Source organism: Coturnix japonica, chromosome 1 (assembly GCF_001577835.2).
Source record: "Coturnix japonica isolate 7356 chromosome 1, Coturnix japonica 2.1, whole genome shotgun sequence".
In the NCBI taxonomy this organism is placed as follows: domain Eukaryota; kingdom Metazoa; phylum Chordata; class Aves; order Galliformes; family Phasianidae; genus Coturnix; species Coturnix japonica.
The window spans coordinates 80,465,869-80,483,676 of record NC_029516.1 but is presented as its reverse complement, the minus strand read 5'-3'; the positions used below and the strand labels follow the sequence as shown (position 1 = coordinate 80,483,676).

General features: G+C 39.1%; 2 protein-coding genes across 7 annotated transcripts in view; one reads left to right on the top strand and one right to left on the bottom strand.

Annotated features, from left to right (window-relative positions):
• ARL13B (ADP ribosylation factor like GTPase 13B) overlaps nucleotides 1–2,728 on the bottom strand; it is a 41,397-nt gene extending 38,669 nt beyond the window's left edge. For 4 of the 6 annotated variants that reach the window (XM_015878699.2, XM_015878725.2, XM_015878707.2 and 1 more), the window contains exon 1: nucleotides 2,473–2,728. The gene's annotated coding sequence lies outside the window, so the exon portion shown is untranslated. The remainder of the gene's footprint in view (nucleotides 1–2,472) is intronic. The other 2 variants (XM_032448118.1, XM_015878682.2) reach the window with 1 other exon arrangement.
• A 383-nt stretch (nucleotides 2,729–3,111) lies between these two features.
• Nucleotides 3,112–17,808, top strand: part of PROS1 (protein S) — a 32,355-nt gene continuing 17,658 nt past the window's right edge. The window contains exons 1-7 of the mRNA XM_015878668.1: nucleotides 3,112–3,268; nucleotides 7,324–7,481; nucleotides 8,564–8,588; nucleotides 8,910–8,996; nucleotides 12,469–12,591; nucleotides 12,753–12,875; nucleotides 14,693–14,818. Coding sequence (XP_015734154.1) covers nucleotides 3,190–3,268; nucleotides 7,324–7,481; nucleotides 8,564–8,588; nucleotides 8,910–8,996; nucleotides 12,469–12,591; nucleotides 12,753–12,875; nucleotides 14,693–14,818 — 721 coding nt within the window. The 5' untranslated portion in view covers nucleotides 3,112–3,189. The remainder of the gene's footprint in view (nucleotides 3,269–7,323; nucleotides 7,482–8,563; nucleotides 8,589–8,909; nucleotides 8,997–12,468; nucleotides 12,592–12,752; nucleotides 12,876–14,692; nucleotides 14,819–17,808) is intronic.

Here is a 17,808-nt window from a genome sequence, read left to right as displayed (position 1 = left end):
ACTCCAAGCACATACTGGCATCCCACAATCCGACATGTCTCTTGACCTGTACTGGACAGCAACCTCCACAGATAGGGCCCAACTCATCAACTCTACTCACAGACATTTGCCAAGGGGGAAGGAGGGAAACACACTGAATAGAGAACTAATATCTGTGCTACCTCAAAGGGCAGACGATGGTGGTTAATAACATGCCAATCTCTCCTCTAGAGGCTGTCCCAGAGATAGTTATTCTCTATTGGTAACTTAACTCGATGTCATCTGACAGCAGTAATGCTTTGAATTGCCACAGCAAATCTCCTGAAGCTCTTTTCTCAAAGATCCCTTTTTAACCAAAATAATTCTTTTATTATTTTAAATGATAATTAAGCTCAAACTAGGCCACATTCAAGGGAAGTAGAAAACTGAGTAAGTTTAACTTTCTAAACTTCTTCCTAATTTAAACTAATCAAAGTGGGGAAAAATTGAGAAGCTATCCCTAACACTCATTATCTCTAACACAGAATGATAGTTTACATAATTTATGTGGGTTGTAATTGAAGACTCTAGACCTTACAAAGCTGATGCATTCAAATATGCCTTTGTATTAGTCTGATATCATTTAATATCACAAACAGATCAGATTTCTTCCAGAGCAGACAACAGATATTCTTTAAATATTTACACTGCACCTGAGAACAGCTTCTCTACAAGACTCGTGTGTGAGGAACGGAGAAGCTCCTTGAGAGAACAAGATGATTAGAAGTATTCCAAATATAAATACCAGGTTCTGAACAACTATAAAGGCCTCCAAGAAAACTCATGACATGGAATACAGTGCCTAGACCAACAAGCAAGTACCAACAAAGTTAATCTTGAGAACATGACTACACAAATTCATTTTCAGGACACAAATGTCACCACTTAAACAAATCTCTTCCCATGTTACACATGCTGTCCAGCTTTACAAAACCCACAAGCTCAGAAACTGATAGAAGTGTATAGTTAAGATATAACAACACTTAGGTAGCAACTCAGCAGAAGCATCAGGGACAAGAGCTGCGAAAGATTCAACTTTTAGGTAAGAGAACATAAGAGAATTACCACAGAAACTAAGAAAACAATAATAAATAACTGCATTGACCGTTGTAATTTTAGATTAAGATCAAGTGCTACTTAGCAGCCCATATGTAATGTGATCCAAAGTACCAAGTACCAGCAATTACAAAACTCAAAATCATCTGATTAAGAGATTCCTCTATTTCCACATCAAAGTATCTTTTAGATTATTCACTGTCAAGAGTTTACATGAAGCATTCTGCCCTTGGTAGAGAATTTTCCATTGCAATATCAAACCTTCATCTTCCTTAAAGAATAACTAAGCAAAGCATTTTAAGCTTACCCTTCTCAGAAAGTTTAACTATTTCCTGCTACGCTGCTTCTTAGAATCATTTGAGTTGGAAGGGACCCTAAAAGGCCATATAGTCCAACTGCTGCAATGAACAGGGACACCTACAGCTCCATAACGTTGCTCAGAGCCTGGGCCAGCCTCCCCTGAATGTCTCCAAGCATCCACCACCTCTCTGGGTAACCTGCTCTACCACCCACATCTACTACCCTTACCATAAAAAAACTTCTTTCTTAAATCCAATCTAAGTTTCTCTTTTTTCAGTCTGAAATCACTCCCACTTGTCCTGTCACATCAGACCCCGCTAAAGTGCACTCTCTCCTTTCTCATAATCCCCCTTCAAATATTGAAAGACTGCTGTCAGGTCCCCTTATCTGACTTGTTTGAATTCTATCAATAAAGACAAAGAGCTCTAGTTGAGTTGCATTATGTTTTGAACAGCCAGCCAAGCAATTGAGCAGTGATGGAAGCACACTTCACCCAGGTCTGAATACCATCACATCAGCCAAAACTTCAGCGTAGTCAACAGGCACACAAAGTACAAGCAGGAACACAGTTGGGCTTTAGGTCACATCACACCTGCCTTGTTCAGTAGCTCTTGATCTTAATCTAGAGTGACAAGAGTTAATGCAGTAATCTATTTTGTTTCTCCCAAGTCTAAAGCACGTAAGTATTTGTGCAAGTAGACAGCTGGGATCACCACATAAAGAACTACTACAGAACGAGCAGTCCGAGTCCTACCTCGTTTCTTCTCAAAGAGCAGGCTGCCCTAAGACATACTCAAAACACTGGATGCATCCAATTGGATGGATCCCTCTGCTGCGGGAGCACACTTGTTTTTAAAACGACCCATTAGAAGAATCACAGAATCACAGAATGACCCGGGTTGGAAGGGACCTCAAGGATCATGTAGTTCCAACCCCCTGCCTAGCAGGGCCACCAAACATAAACCTTTACTAGATCAAACATACACATTTACTAGATCAAGTAGTAAAGAAGCAGCTCTCTCCCCACACCTACAAGCCTAATTCACGCCCAGGCTGCCGCTACGGACACACAGCGGCCGATACAGGTCCCACACTTACCAGAGATGGAGTCGCAGCGGTGCGGCCTAGTCGGGCCGGGCGGGCCGGTTCTCTCCTGCGGGGGCGGCTGCAGTCCGACCCGCCGCGCCGGGGTCACGTGCCCCGCGTCCCGCTAACGCCAGGCCGCCCATTGGCGGAAGCCCCCATCGGTAGGGACGCGTAACCAGGCCGGTAACCCGTGGTTACCGCCAACGGGCCGGGAAAATGGACAAAATTCACGGAGACGGAGAAGCGCGGAGCAAGGCACCGCCGCGCCGGGAACGAGAGGCAGGACGGCGCTCGGCCAATAGGAGCACCACGCTCCGCACCGCCCGCTGGGCCGGCCCATACGGGGCGAGGAGGCGCGGCCAGCTGTGTGCGGCTCGTCCCCGGTGCGGGCGGCCGGGCGGCGATGTGCCCTACGCGGCGGGCGACTCTCGTCCCGCTCCCATTTGGAAGAAGCCCCGCCGCCCGGCAGCTCCCGGCGATGAGTCCCGCGGAGCTCGCCCGCCGCGCTTCCCAAGCCGGACGTGGCCGGCGATTGTCGCCTTGGCGCTGCCCCCCGGCGCCCTGCTGACGCTCGGGCCGGGCACGGCCGTCGGCCTCGGCCCAGCCTCCCCCCCCCGCCCCGCTGCCCCTCCCTCCAGCGCCCTGTGGCTCGCCCGGCCCCGCCACCCCGCACAGGAGCCGTCGCGCAGTCCCGACGCCGTGCCCGCTCCCCGCCGCCCGCCGGCAGCCATGAGGCCGCGGGGCGGGCGGTGCGTGCCGCTGCTCGCCGGCCTGGCGGTGGTCGTCGCCCTGGCGGAGGCCGCGACCTGTGAGTGGGGCGGGGGACGAGGGCGGTGGGGGAACGCTGCCCCGAGACACGGAGCCACCCCCAGCTGGGGGCTGCGCGTTCGGAGTCGCGGTTCGCGGTTACGGTGGGGGCTGTAGGGCCGCTCTGGAGCCCTTACGCTTGGACCTCTTAGATACAGTGGTGTATCTGGGGCAACCAGAATTAGGGCTGAAAGCAAGCCTGCTTCTGACGTGTCTTACTAATGATTAAACGGGCAGAAGACAAAACTAATGTTTACTAATCAGACTTCTGTTTGAATGGCAGGGATTCAGGCTAGGAGAACAGTATGGAGGGATGAAAGTTCATTTTAGAAATTAGGTTTGAACTGGCCCTAAAAATAGGCTTTTTTTGATACGCTCTTTTCTCCTGCTTTTCTAATGCTTTCATAGAATCGTTTGAGTTGAAAGGGACCCTTAAAGGCCATCTAGCCCAACTTCTCTGCAATGAACAGGGACACCTACAGCTAGATCAGGGTGCTGGGAGCCCCACTCAGCCTCACCTTGTGTGTCTCCAGGAATGGGGCATCCACAACCTCTCTGGGCAACCTATTACAGTGCCTCACCACGCTTATAGTAAAACACTTTTTCCTTATATCCAATCTAAATCTCTCTTCTTAGTTTGAAACCATTTACCTTTGTCCCATCACATCAGACCCTGAAGGTGTGTTCCCTTGTTTCTCACAGGCCCTTTCAGATACTGAACTTATATATTTTATTTCAAATTTATGCCTACTTATTTATGTGAAAATGACAGCAGATAGAAAGAGCACAGTAATGCTATTTGATGGAACAAATTCTCAGCTACAAAACACTCTTTCAGCATAGGCTGAAACAAGTGATGAACAAGGGCCTGCATGCTCTGCTTTTAAACATCCGCACCAGTGGAGGTGACGCACTGTCACTTTGCCCACTGCTGAATTGCACCACCTACTACCTGACATCCACTGTTTAGTTTCCCTAAATATCCAGCAAGTGTTGATGAATGCTAGTGGGTGCCATTTTTCCCATGGGGAGGAATTCATTGACACGCTTTTGTTTCATACATAATTCCATGTCAGATGGCATTTTGTCAGACTGCCCATCTGTTGCACAGCAACAACATGTGATGGAACGCCGATGAGAAGGTTCAGCCTCTACTGCTATAGGACCAACATCTGTCTCCGACATCATGGATCAACATCATAAAATAGGAGCATTACTTCTGGAGCAGGCATCATATGTACACTGTTCTTTTTTATACAAATGTTAATCTGTAATGACATGCAGCAGCAAGCAGTGCCGGACTAATTGCAAGCTTTATAAATGTTGTGCAACATAAGGGTGTTTAATTTTTGGGCAAGACAGAACAGACAAACATTAGCAGTTAGTTGGCTTTAATTTGTTGGTTGCATAAAGCTTATGTCACTGATATGCATTTCTAAAGACTCTAGGATCCTAATTATGGAGTTGACTGCAGTGCAACAGCTGTACAAATAAGGCAATTCCACTATCTAGAGCATCATCAGTTTTAGCTTTTATTCATCATTTTGGGTATGTGAAGTTCCTATGACAGCAGTACTAGACTACATTGGCTTTCCATAACCAGCATATATGATAAGGAGCTCTAAGCTGTGCTGAACTAGCCCACTTAAGGCAGGTTTGTGGCTATCTGTGCACTACAAATTAGCTCTAAGGAACCACTCAAGTCTTATTCTCTCATTCTTTTTCTCCTTCTTTATCAAGAGTATTGCTTTTAAACAGGCGTTTGATAACTAGACACTGCACTGTGTCTGTGCAGAGCCTGTTGATTGAAACTGAAGCCAGGATTTCCAAGAGGCTTCAGTGATATTTAAATAAAATACACCAAGTTTCTTAAGGGTTAACTATTGGTTTGGCAGGGTCAGGAGTTCACTGGAGTTTCCTGTAATCAAACTGGCAGCAACAGCAGGGAGGACTTTTTTTTTCTTTCCCTATTAAAAGTCCTGTCCTGATCCTTGTGAGGAGAAAACAGTAAATATACTACTAAGTCTGTACATGTGAAATTTGCAATAAGACATTTCATTTAAACTCAGAAGCTTAAAGAAGTATTCATGGAGGCTGTATTGTAGAATATGCCCATTTCCACTACCGCGCAGTATTCAAAGCAGGTAATGTTATATCTGGTATCCTGCAGATATAACACTATATATCACTATATAGCACTGTACTTACTTGGAATTTTATTGCTCATTATTTATTAAAAATTGAGATGAGAATGATGGTCAAAACAAGAACATTTAAAGTCAGCTTTGAATTAGGCCTCATCTTCACCACAGAAGTCTCTGCCCCAAAGCTGTATCAGGAAGCTTACACTGGTGCTAACCATAAACAAAATTGGCAAGAGGTTTTCTGCTTGCACACTTACTTAGTTTTTTGTGGTAACATACACCAATGAACGCTCTTTTGTATCAGCATAATCGTATATATATGAGTTTTGTGCTTCTCAAGACGTTCCAGCAGAGCTTTGTACTGAACTCCTGGCCATATTACTGTTGTGAATCAGTCTTCACCTTACAGAGATCTTTCCAGTCTCCATTAAGACTAACTCGTAGATCGTGTACATAAGAAGAAATGAATCCTCCGAAACCAGGCTGATGTGTACTCAAATACTGAGAACAGAGCACTTAGTCTTACCTATTTCCTTACCTTAAGGATTACTCTTACCAAATTCACCAAGAAAATCAATTTGAAGCTATAGTCTTATTCTGCATCAAATACTTTTAGGATGCCGTAACAGAAAGGTTTCATCAGGTCATTGTCCATGTTGAAGCACTTCAGAGTGCTTCAGCTGTGTTTGCCATCACTTGATTGAGAGCTTTGTGTTTAGGGTGCTATGGTTTTAAGTTACATCTGTCACTTGAAAGCCATTCTGCCTTCAAGTTCTGTACATCATTAGCTGTTCTTCCTAAAAGGCCTTTTAAGTTTTTCCTCTCTTAGTGCTTTGGGAGGCTATTCCCTGACAGTTGGCTGCTGGCATGTCTCATAAAAGTACCCTTGGTTTGAGGTATTACAAGCTCATAAACCCCACTGAACTGACTATACTTAAATTGATCTTCACAGACTAGTGATGAATATTTAAGTACACTGTATCTGATTTGCACAGTAGGTACCACGACCCTCTCATAGTTACACTAGTAAGACAGGTTACTTGTAAAAGCTGGTAAAAGAAGGGAAGGTGCAGAAGTGCCATACTGTCTAGTTAAGCATCTGCCAGCCATGTTCTTTAATCCTGTGAGCTGGAGTTCTTCCTATTATGCTTATCCATTTTTCTCTTAATCACAAGGTATGTCCAAAAATAAAATCAATGAGGCAGTCTAATTTAGTGTTATCGTGTGCTCTTCAAAGAGCACTGGACCAAATGGATATATTTCTATTGTAATACAATTTCAGAACTCATTTCTTCACCAATTGTCTAAGTGTCAATAAAACTGCAGTAATAAGATATGTGAAGATTAGGAATGACTCACAACATGATCAATTTGAAATACAAAAGTTAAGTAGGACTCCATTTTACCTGTGTCAGATGTGGATGTCGCTTCAGGTTGTTGGCCTTGATATTTTTTGGAACGTCATTATCTTTGTCACATTCTTTGTAGTTCTGAAAAACCAAAATGTGTTAATTACATATAACAGGTATCCTGATTTCTGTAAGACACATTTTTGATCACATATATAGGATCAGAATGTTCTAGGTGAAGGAAGCAGGTAATAGAAAAGGTTTAAGAGCATTTTTCTGTTTACAACATCATAGCTTAAAAAAAAAAAAGAGTGATTATAGCATTTAAATTATGTTTCAGGCACAGCATTGCATGAGGTTTTTGTTGTGGCTTTGCAGTTTTTTTGGTCAGAAACAGCTAGAACGTGTACCTAAAACAGATTCCTGAAATGATCGTGCCTATACGTAGGAAACAGCCACTTCATGAGTAATCACTTAATTCAGACATTTATAAAGGAGTCTCATATTTGTCTCATATTTCAGCAGTTAAAAATAAATAACAGAGCTCTTTTGTTTCTACCAAGTTTTATCCCACCAGTATGCCTCTGAGTTCCTGGCGAGGAAACGTCGAGCAAATTCTTTTATGGAAGAAAGTAAAAAGGGAAATTTAGAAAGAGAGTGTGTTGAAGAATTATGCAACAAGGAAGAAGCCAGAGAAATCTTTGAAAACAATCCTGAAACTGTAAGTGTGTGATGAGTATCTGTGAGATAAATAGTAGTTCTTTGCAGTGGGATTCTGGAAGTACATAGAATTCACACTGTGAAGCATAAAAAAAATATACCAAAACCTTGCAGACCAAGGCTGAAAGTCTCCTGTGTATAGAACCAATTAATACTAAACGACATATAAGCAAAGAGAATAGTTGAGTAGATATTATTTTGATTTCAGATATGGATCACCAGTTTTAGACCACAGTTGTCAGCAAGCATTCCATGTGCGGAAAGCCTGTTAGCTTCAATTAAAATTTTACACAGAGAATGCATGGCAGTGCAACTCTTTTAATGAAGGGACTGAATGTATTACTGTGATCTTTTTTCCTAGTGGAGATAACTGTTCCTCAGCCCATTCCCACTGCACGGTATTTAGCATTAGGAATATTGTATTCAGCTTCATCCTGTAAAGGGTCTATTATGTACAAAATATATGTGCTTAAATTGAATTCTTGTTTTGCAAGCAATGTATTACTTCTATGTTCTGTCTTTGATAACACTGCACATATTTGGAGATACTGTTTGTTAATATTTAAGAAAATTAAATAATTTCAACAATCAGTTGTGCATAAAAAAATTCAATTTAAACAAGACTTCACTTTAATATAAACTTCTCAGGTTTGTTGTTTTGTTTTTAATTTCTATTTTTTAACTTCCCTTCTTTACCTGCAGATAAAAAAGGAGGCTTCTCTGTCTCCAATAATAATAAGATCCTCCCATCCTAAGAGAAATTATTCAGATTTTCATTTTGACCTCCAATTTGTTATTGCATCCAATTCACTTCCATTGCCTTCACTTCGAAGTTGTCAAATTCAGTGCAGAACCTTAATTTTCTCTCCACTGAGTTCTGTATTATGAAATAATCTATCTTACCCTAAATAACAGAATATATGGCAAGTTTTATTTGTATCATTAAGAATCCAAACTATTTTCTTTTTTGCTTCTTTTATAGTTATAAGACAAATATGTTTTAGAACATATTCAGTGTATTTTGCTGTAATTCTGTCTACCTTCAGTTTTTCTTACCCTTTCCTTTTCTTTTTCTTTCTGCAGGAGTATTTTTATCCCAAGTATTTAAGTAAGTACAAGAAACTTGAGCAACTCTACTGTGTCATTCACTACCCTTCCTATTTGGATAATGCTAGTTTTGTTATTTTGCCCACAGCACTAAAAGATTTCCATGCTGATTATAATGCATAGTAGCTCCTTGGCAGTTTGATGTGCATAGATCCCAGCACTAAGGCACTAAGAAAGTTGGTCTGTGATCATCTGTCCTGAATATGCCCAGACAAGTATTTTAATTCATACTGTGAGAAGAGAGTCTTTAAAGATGACATGCATATGCTGTTGTAATTTCAGTCTAAATGAGTGCCTGTATCCTATGTATTTGCATTCACAGGCTGCCTTGCCTCCTATAGAGCAGGAGTTTTCAGGGTTTCTGCAGTTACTCCAGATTCTCCCGCTGACCTGAGGGCATGTGTCAATGGTAAGTGCTGCTGCTAAATGCTTTACCTACTGCACTCACACTTGGATACACACACACTCGCATGTCTAGAAAACAGTTGTTCTTGGCAGAAAAATGCACAAGCCTCTATTTAACTCCAGCAAGCAATTATCTGGGAAAAGAAACTGACAAGCATTTGCAGACTAAGTGACTGTTCTTAAATTTTATAGAACATAGCAGAAAAGAAACAAACTGCTGAGTGGAAGGCAGACTTTTTCCAGATGCATAGAAGTGTGTGCCATGCCAGTTTGCCAATGATTCCTAGTGTGGCCTCAGTACTCTGCCATATCTTTAGTAATTATACTTGACTCTGCCCTTCAAGCAGATCTTTTCTGATGAATTGGGCAGAGACCACCAGCCTTTGTGACATGTACTCTTTGAGACATGGTTGTACTGTAGTCCTTCATGAATGGCATAATACCACCAACTGAAAAATTCAGACCTGAGATAGAAGATAAAAGAAGGCCACAAAATAAAAGTTTATGATGCTGATCAAATATGTAGTGTTTTATGCCCACACATTCATAATTCCAGTGTGAACTGTATGTTTTCTTGTAAATTCACAGGAAACATCAGTAGCTCATTCCCTACTCATCATTGTAGAAATATCTCTCTAAACTTAAACTTTTACAGCGTAGATGCATCAGAGAAATTTTCTTACTCTTAAGCGTCTCTTCCTGTTTTTGTGACTGAAAGCAAAACAAAGTGAAAAATATCCTTAATAATGACACTATATGTGGTCATGGATGAACATATTTTCCAGATCACTTAGTCAATGTGCCTGCTGTCACAAACTAAAATGTACTCCCATTCATGTCACACTTCCTCACTCATTAGAGGTTCTGTGAGGAAAGAAATTAGCAGAGCTGTGTGAATGCACAGTGTTTCTGCATTACCCATTGAAAACAACTAGTTAACTTGTTATTGTATTCCTCCATTTGGATTCACAGTATTGAAGAAAAACATGTTACTGTTGGTCAGTCAACAGGAAAAAGGACAAGTTAAGAGAGCTAGTGTAAACTCTGCAAGTTTTTCAAAGACTTGACTGTTCAAAAGACTTTATGCAGAGCATTTCTGAGGAGATAATGCTGAGAAATCAGGATAATTAATTCCCATTAGGATTATGACTTTTTTAAAAATGTATTTTCATTGACTCACGCATCTTACCATACTGAATATCCAGCATTTTTTTCATTTTAAAAGTTTTGTGTTTATTTAAGTAATTATCCAAATTGCTTTGATAGTGTCAAAATGAAAAATCCAATTTTCCTAATGAGAAAGAAAATTAATTATAACAATTACTTTAGAACAATACAGGAAGTCCTGTGAATCTCAAGATGGGAAATAAAAGAATAAAAATAACAGTGCAAACAGAATTTAAAAATAGCTTCCAGTTCCTAAACATCATTTCACATAATTGCATACTTAATTGCTTTTGAAAATAAACGATTAAAAAATCCCAATGCTTACACTTATCCACTTATCACCATGGCACATCTTCTGGATACCAAAGACTTAAAGTGGGAGATAATAGAGGTACCAGCATTATGTTTCTTGCCACCTATCTTTTCACTGAAGGCTGAGTAGATCTTATGACATCTAGTTGTTGTCACACATGTTTCTCAGGAAGATTTGCTGAATAGAAGGTCAGAAGGAGCCCCAGATTGGGAATAGAGGAACGCTAGGCCTGCTTTTGAAGCAAGTACCTGCTGCATTACTTCCCTTCTCTGACATCCGAGTCATTCATCTACAGACATAACAACTTTGTCCATTGAGTCCTATCCATCCTGCCTTGCCTTTCTCCTCAAATATATGCCACCAGTTCTTTTTTTTTTTTTTTTTTAAATTTATTAGCTTCCCCAGTTCTCTTCTTCAGTGAGATCAGACTCACTGATAGGCCTTCACCACTTTCTGCTCAGAAACATTTATACTCAGTTTTTTTTTTTGCAGTTGCACACTTCAAGGTTACCTTCCACATCTGTCATTTATATAATACTTTGCTTGTTCCAAGCCTAGTTCACACACTTGTTTCCTTGAGCTACAACAACAGAAATTAGCAAGCAAGAGAAAAAACGTGGGTAGTCATACAAGTTACCTTTGGAAATTGCTGTGACAGAGACAAACATCAGCCCCATTCCATTTATTTCTTTGCAATTTCTTCTGTAAATCTTACCTGAAACTGGAGTCCTTTGGTCTGCAACATAAATATTCAAGTGCAATACGGTAGCTATTCTACAGATGCTGTGTAGTTTTTGAGCTTGGCTGGTCTCTTAAGTTTTGGGATTTGCTTGCAGCAGAATTTAAATATTAAGTTAATTTAATTGACAAATATACTAACAGTTTCTTTAAGCTTTCTTACAGAACTTTAAACTTACTGTTTTGTGGGGCTCAGCATGAAGAAATCCAGTGAGGTCTTTGACACAGAATCACATCAAGTTTCAGTCTGCAGGTTTACTTGCCTGCATCCCAAAATCCTCTTCATTCTGCCTGTTATTTTTGAATAACCTTTTTTCATATATATATTCTTTTTCTTTATAGGAAACATGCCTTGAAATGATGTCCTAAAACTGTACAAGAACATAAATTTAAAGAAGAGACAGTATCTTTGTGATTTCTATGAGCTTGGTGATAAATAATCCATAAAAGTACTGACAGGCTGAAGAGAAATAAATATAAGGACACTTTACATAGTATGCTGATAAAAATTATGAAAATAGAGGAAAAAGTTTAAAGAAGTTACGTATTTTGGGCATAGCAAAAAGATAGCCTTGTGTTCTCTGTCCCAACTATGTATTTTGAGCCTTGTTTCTTGCCAGCACACGTAAAGAATCTTCGGTTGCTTTTTACTATCTTGTTTTTTGTGTGGTTTTTTTTGTGGTTTTTTTTTTTTTTTCCCACATTTAAGTTGATATTTGTGACAGGTGACAGTATTAAACACTGATATATCAAGTCTACACATAGGGCTTAGGCAGCCAAAACAAACCAAGGTATAAGCCTCTCTATGAACACAGTACAGTTTCTTGAACAGAGATGAAGCTCTTGGATTTATTCTGGAGTACTTGTTGAAAATTTGGAATTTCTACTGAAATTTGTGTCAACATAATGAGACAAAGTATTGTTCTTTAAAAGGTTAATTAAGTCATTAATACAAAAAAAAAAATTAGTATCAAGACTTTGGTCACAGTCTGCAAGGATTATTGTGGTTTAGTGAATTTTCTAGTTGTTTTCTGTCTGATGAAGAATACTGGTGGCTTTAGATTTTTTTCACTTGCAGATTCTGGCTTAACAGAATTAATTGTAAGAGTTTTGTATCAATGTCTGATCTTATTCATCAAGCTTCTCCCTATTTTACCAAAGGTAAAAAGTACTTGCGGAAGACAAAAGGAAAGATTATGCTGATCCTTGAGGGAAATATCCTCAAATAACAAGAACTTCTAATGTTTTCATCCTGCAGAAATTTCAAACCAGTGTAGCCCTCTGCCATGCCATAAAGATGGATATAAGGATTGCATAGATGGACAAGCCAGATATACATGCATCTGTAAACCAGGATGGCAAGGAGAGAATTGTGAAGAAGGTATAATCTCTAATCTCATTACAATATTAATTCTTAGGAACATGGTTATGGTTCTACAAGTGCTGAGTAATATCAGATCTTGAAGTATACCTACATGCATAAAGTTGTCAATGGATGTTTTCCCCTGAGCAAAGATTTTTTTTTTTTTTTTTCCTTTCTAGATATAAATGAATGTGAAGATTTCAATGGAGGTTGTAGTCAACGCTGTTCTAATTTGCCTGGAAGCTACCGTTGTTTGTGTGAGGATGGCTACTTCATGCACTCAAATAAACGAGATTGCAGAGGTAGGAAGTAAGGCTTAAGGAGAGTATCATTACATATTAATCCATTGCCTATCAACTATGGGGGAAATAATTTAACCAAGTAGTTCCATAAATGCACTAAATAAGCAAAAGCTGGCATTGCCAATGGAAGATGCAGGCCTGCTTCAACCAGGCTGCTCATCCTACCTTACAGTGCTGCAAGCCTTTGGACAACTGTTTGGTGAACAAGTTCAAGGAACAAAAGTGTTGAAACAACTAAGGTTAAAAAAAATTTTTAGTCACTAACCAGTTTCATATGTCCTTTAATCATGTTGAAACAGAAACATGGAGTGTTGCAACCAGCTAACATTGTTATCGTGAAAATCCTATCTGGCAAACACTGGCTTAGGTTAACTCACTCCAAATTTGCAGTCTTCTTTTGGGAGTTTGTGTGTTTGTTAGAGAACAAATTATTAATGAATCTGAAAATGCTGTACATGAAGAGAAAGATTTGTCTTTCACTCACACACCATAATTTTTTTTCCCCATACATGAATGTGTCAGTTGTCAATTTATTATTGACCATGACCTGTGCATTTCATTCCACTCTGGATAAAGTCTACATATTAAAATAATTAGCAAATCTTTCTTAATTTAAATAAGATCAACCTCATTTCATTTTCACATCGCATATTTTATTCCTGAACCATGCCAACCATCTCAGATAATGTTAAATAATTCAAGAGGCCAGACCTAAGTGTCATCTGCCACTGTTTCTTCCTTCAGTCTCTCTATATTTGTGAATTAATAATGTCTCTGGAAATACCAGGGGGGAAAAAAAGTAGCGTGCTGTTATGCCAAATAGAGAAGACAGGTTAGCTGGCTGCTTAGAATCTCTGAGTTCTTGGGTTGCTGTTGAAAAAATCTTGTTTTGAAAAATATTTTGAAGCTCAAAATACACTAATGTACTTTAACAATTTGGACCAGTGATGTAACTGACTCTTTGCAAAGGTTTTATTATAACTCAATGCTTGGCTTAGAAAGAACAAGTTATTTTTAGTGAGTTGACACTAGAATCAATGATTAGCAGACAAAGTGAAATAAGCAAGCAACTAAGAGAAAAAAGTCTCAAAAAAAATTTCTTAGTGAAGATTATTATTAGATTCAGATTTTTTTTTTCTGGAGTTCTACTCTATTTTCAGTCGTGACGTAAGTGCAGATCTGGGTGTTGATTATTCAAAGACCATCAGATTGGCAAATAACTTGAAAACTAATCAGAGTACTAGTTAGGGCATTTGAAAACTGGATTCAAGCGTTTAATTACATCCAACTTTAAAATATACACCAAGGAATTTAAAGTGCACAAGATAACTCACAAAAAGTAGCCTTTAGCTGTTACTTCAAAAACGTTTTGAGTCCTCCCAGGCAGGTTCGCCCCAGTGCAGTGCCATTTCCACAGCTACTACAAAACCATGGGGAAAACTAGAACGAGCCTTACACATGCAGGTGGGAATTAAAGCACTACCAGGGATTGGATATTTTTCTATCTACAAGACATTTAGTTAGATTTCTACTATATATTGTATCCAGTTGTCACATTGACAGTGAAAAATAGGAAGCAACACAGAAGATAAACACTGAAATGATTTGAGGGATGAAAAGACAAGGAGCAACTTGAACATCTGTCAGCAGATGTCTTTATTCCAATAGTTATAAACTGCTATAATAGCAAAGAAAACCTAACTAGCAGGAGACAGTTTGCCAGCTTTACTGTGTTCTTACAGTTTTGGTCAGAGTTAGAAAATAAAAACGGTATGCAAAAGAGTAACTTCTTTTTAATAACTTGTTTGTATTTCTAGATATAAACGAATGTGCATTACATCCAAACATCTGTGGGACAGCAGTCTGTAAGAATACCCTGGGAAAATATGAATGTGAATGTGCAGAAGGCTACGTGTACAATTCAACTTCCAAGAACTGTGAAGGTAGGACTTCTCTTCCTACCTCCTTCCCTCTCATCTTTCCCTTACTTCTTTCCACTTTTTAATCTACTGCTATACAATCTCCAGCATCTCTTATATGATACACTGATTACTATGTAATGACTCACTTGTTTGTTTCAACCCTTCAACCCTTGTTTTCAAGGGTTCATGCTATACTGCAGGCATTGTACACAGTTTCACTGACTTACTCTGAAGTCTTAGAGGATCACAGTATATTCTTATGCGTCCTGCTGTAATGCCAGATGATTTTGTCAGTGCATGGGACATTACCTGTCCCACAGTAAATAGGACTTCTGGTCCAACGTCTCAAACCAACTAACAAGTTTCTTCTGAATAACCTGGAGGAATGCATTTAGCATCTAGGGTGTCTTGTACCCTGTTTCTAAGCACCATTAGAGTTGTGAGGATGAAATATTTCACATCAGTTTAATATATACCTCTAACTTGAGAGAGGTTAAGGGAAAGCAATTAAAAGTACTTAACTATTCATCCGTTTCTTACCAGTTGAGACAGAAATATTTATAAGGAGATAATCACCAAAAATGAAAACAAAGCTTAATCTATTGGTGCCAAAAAGCGCTAATATCATTACCCATCTAATAGGCTGTTTAGGTTTACTTAGCCCTCCCGGCAAGGGACTGAGTCTCTCTTTATATGCCTTTAAATTTAAACTAGTGTAAAGAGTTTTTAACTGGAGCCATTGAAATATAACATTAAATTCAATTGTCTAATCCCTCCTTGAGATCTGTAGGTATGTTGGAAACTATAGGATAATTCTAGGCTGGATGTGACAATTGTATAAAGTACCTAACATTTAAAATGAAAAATACTTCTCTACGTCCAGAAAGAGTCATGGGGGGGGGAAGAAGGGCCTGCATTAGGAGACACTTCCCTCTTTTCTGAAACATAGAGATAGAAGAAAGAAACACAAGACAAATATCTGTAAGTTACAGCAAAGTTGGAAATTATTGATAACTTGATAAAATGGTAAGAAGCCACTCTTTCAAAACCATCATAAAATAGTGACTTTTTCAAGCATTGAAAGTATTTGCATACTTGTCCTACAATGTATTTCACTCTGTTAAAGTTTCTTTTCAGTACACATATTAGGAATTCAGTCTCAGTTGTAAAAGAAGAATATGAGCTTTTAGAGTTTTACTACGAAGGTAAAGATTCTGCCACATACAGAAAATAACATCAGTGATTGATTTTTATTTCAAATGCTAGCTCTATTTTATTGCTCAAAAAGACAAAAAAGCAGTTTGTTGCTGGTTATGAATCTTTTGCTCCATGCAGAATTCTTGTGACAAAGATTTCCATGAAGGTAATAATTGCGTATTCAGACATCTGCTGTTTATCCAGTTACCATGGGATACTGACAGTTTTATGCCCCTTTTTGAGCTACCTGCACTGGAATGAGAAAGAACTCATGGTAGTTTATCTAACAGTCATTCCTTTCACTACTCTTTTCAGATATGTGGGTTGCATCAATATGAATTTAAGTGTTATTTTTCTTTTGCATACAGCAATCCCAGAAGGTTACAAGATGAGAACATAAAAGCAGCAAAGATTTAACTCCTGTATGGAACACAGTGCTGATAATAAGCTTTTAGACATAGTTATAATTATATTAGATGAGTCACCAAATGCTGTCCAAGGTCAGGATAGTGTAGACAGACAGAAATGTAGCCTTTGAGAAAGGCTAAATGGCATTAGTTTTTTGCTATCATATTGCATGTTGGTGGTCAAGGCCAATTGCTAGAAAAATCAGGTTTGAGTTCATTTATACATAATAATATTGGTGATGACTGTTACCATAACGAGAAATAGATTGTTTTTTCCACCAGTTCCCAGGAGAATTTTGCTACAGTTCCTCATTCCCATCTTTTGCAAGACAGCAAAGGAAGAAATCTGTACAATCCAGTCTTTTCCAATACATCTCGTAGCACTTTAGATACAAATTTATATTTTTCTCATCTCATGCTGATGCCATATTTTAAAAGAACTATCTAATTTTTTTTGCATGCCTATCTTCATATTATTTTTCCTTCTCTAAATGGGGAATTTCTAAAGAAGTGGATGAGCCAGTTAATCAAACAGGAGAGAGTATTTCTGCTTTTCAGATATTAGTCCTCCCTAGCACCTGCTCTGAATGTCTGAGACAAGGAATGAGAGGAATAAGACTCTCCCCTTCCCTCATGAATTGTTTAACACACACAAAACCCTGCTTATCCACATTCATGCTCTGGGGAAATTACTGTTTCTCTAGCAGTATATAGATCAGCTCTCTTCTAGAACATCGTTTGCAACTCCTTCATGGCTGATTTTATATCTTAGCAACTCAGCAAAAGCAACTTATTCAGTCTTTCACTGAAAGCAGCTGTATGAACCAAGGGTGCTGCAGCAGATCCATAGGTTTGTCTGAGGAGCTTCTGATGACTATTTTATTATCTGGGACTGTTATTTGAACAGATCTGCGAGAAGCTCTTGAAATAGCTCAAAGAAGCATACAAAAACATTGAATACGACTTGGAAGAAGCAAAGGATGATTTTAAAGCGATTAAAAAAAACTCCAAAAAAATCTAATCCTCTCCTGACTCAGCATTTCTATAATTATTATTATAGAACAGGACAATTAGCTCTGCATGGAGGGATTCTGCTATTTGGTCTGATAAGGGATTCCAGAACAGCTGACTCAGGTGACTTTCATAACTACGCATGAAGCTTACTGTCCTCCTGCTAATTTCATACTCTCTGGAGGGAGACCTTACCCACGAGCATTAGGTTCATTTTGGCAGTGGAAATTTACACTCCCCAAGACTAGCGCAGATCTCTGAGTAATTGATTTAATGATAGAAATTCATCTGTCAAGCAGTGTGCAATAAGCTTTCATAATAGCTTCATAAGCTTATGTTTGTCTGCAGGCTCTGGGTCTGAGGAATGCATTCAAAGCAAACTACTGCTTTCAGAGA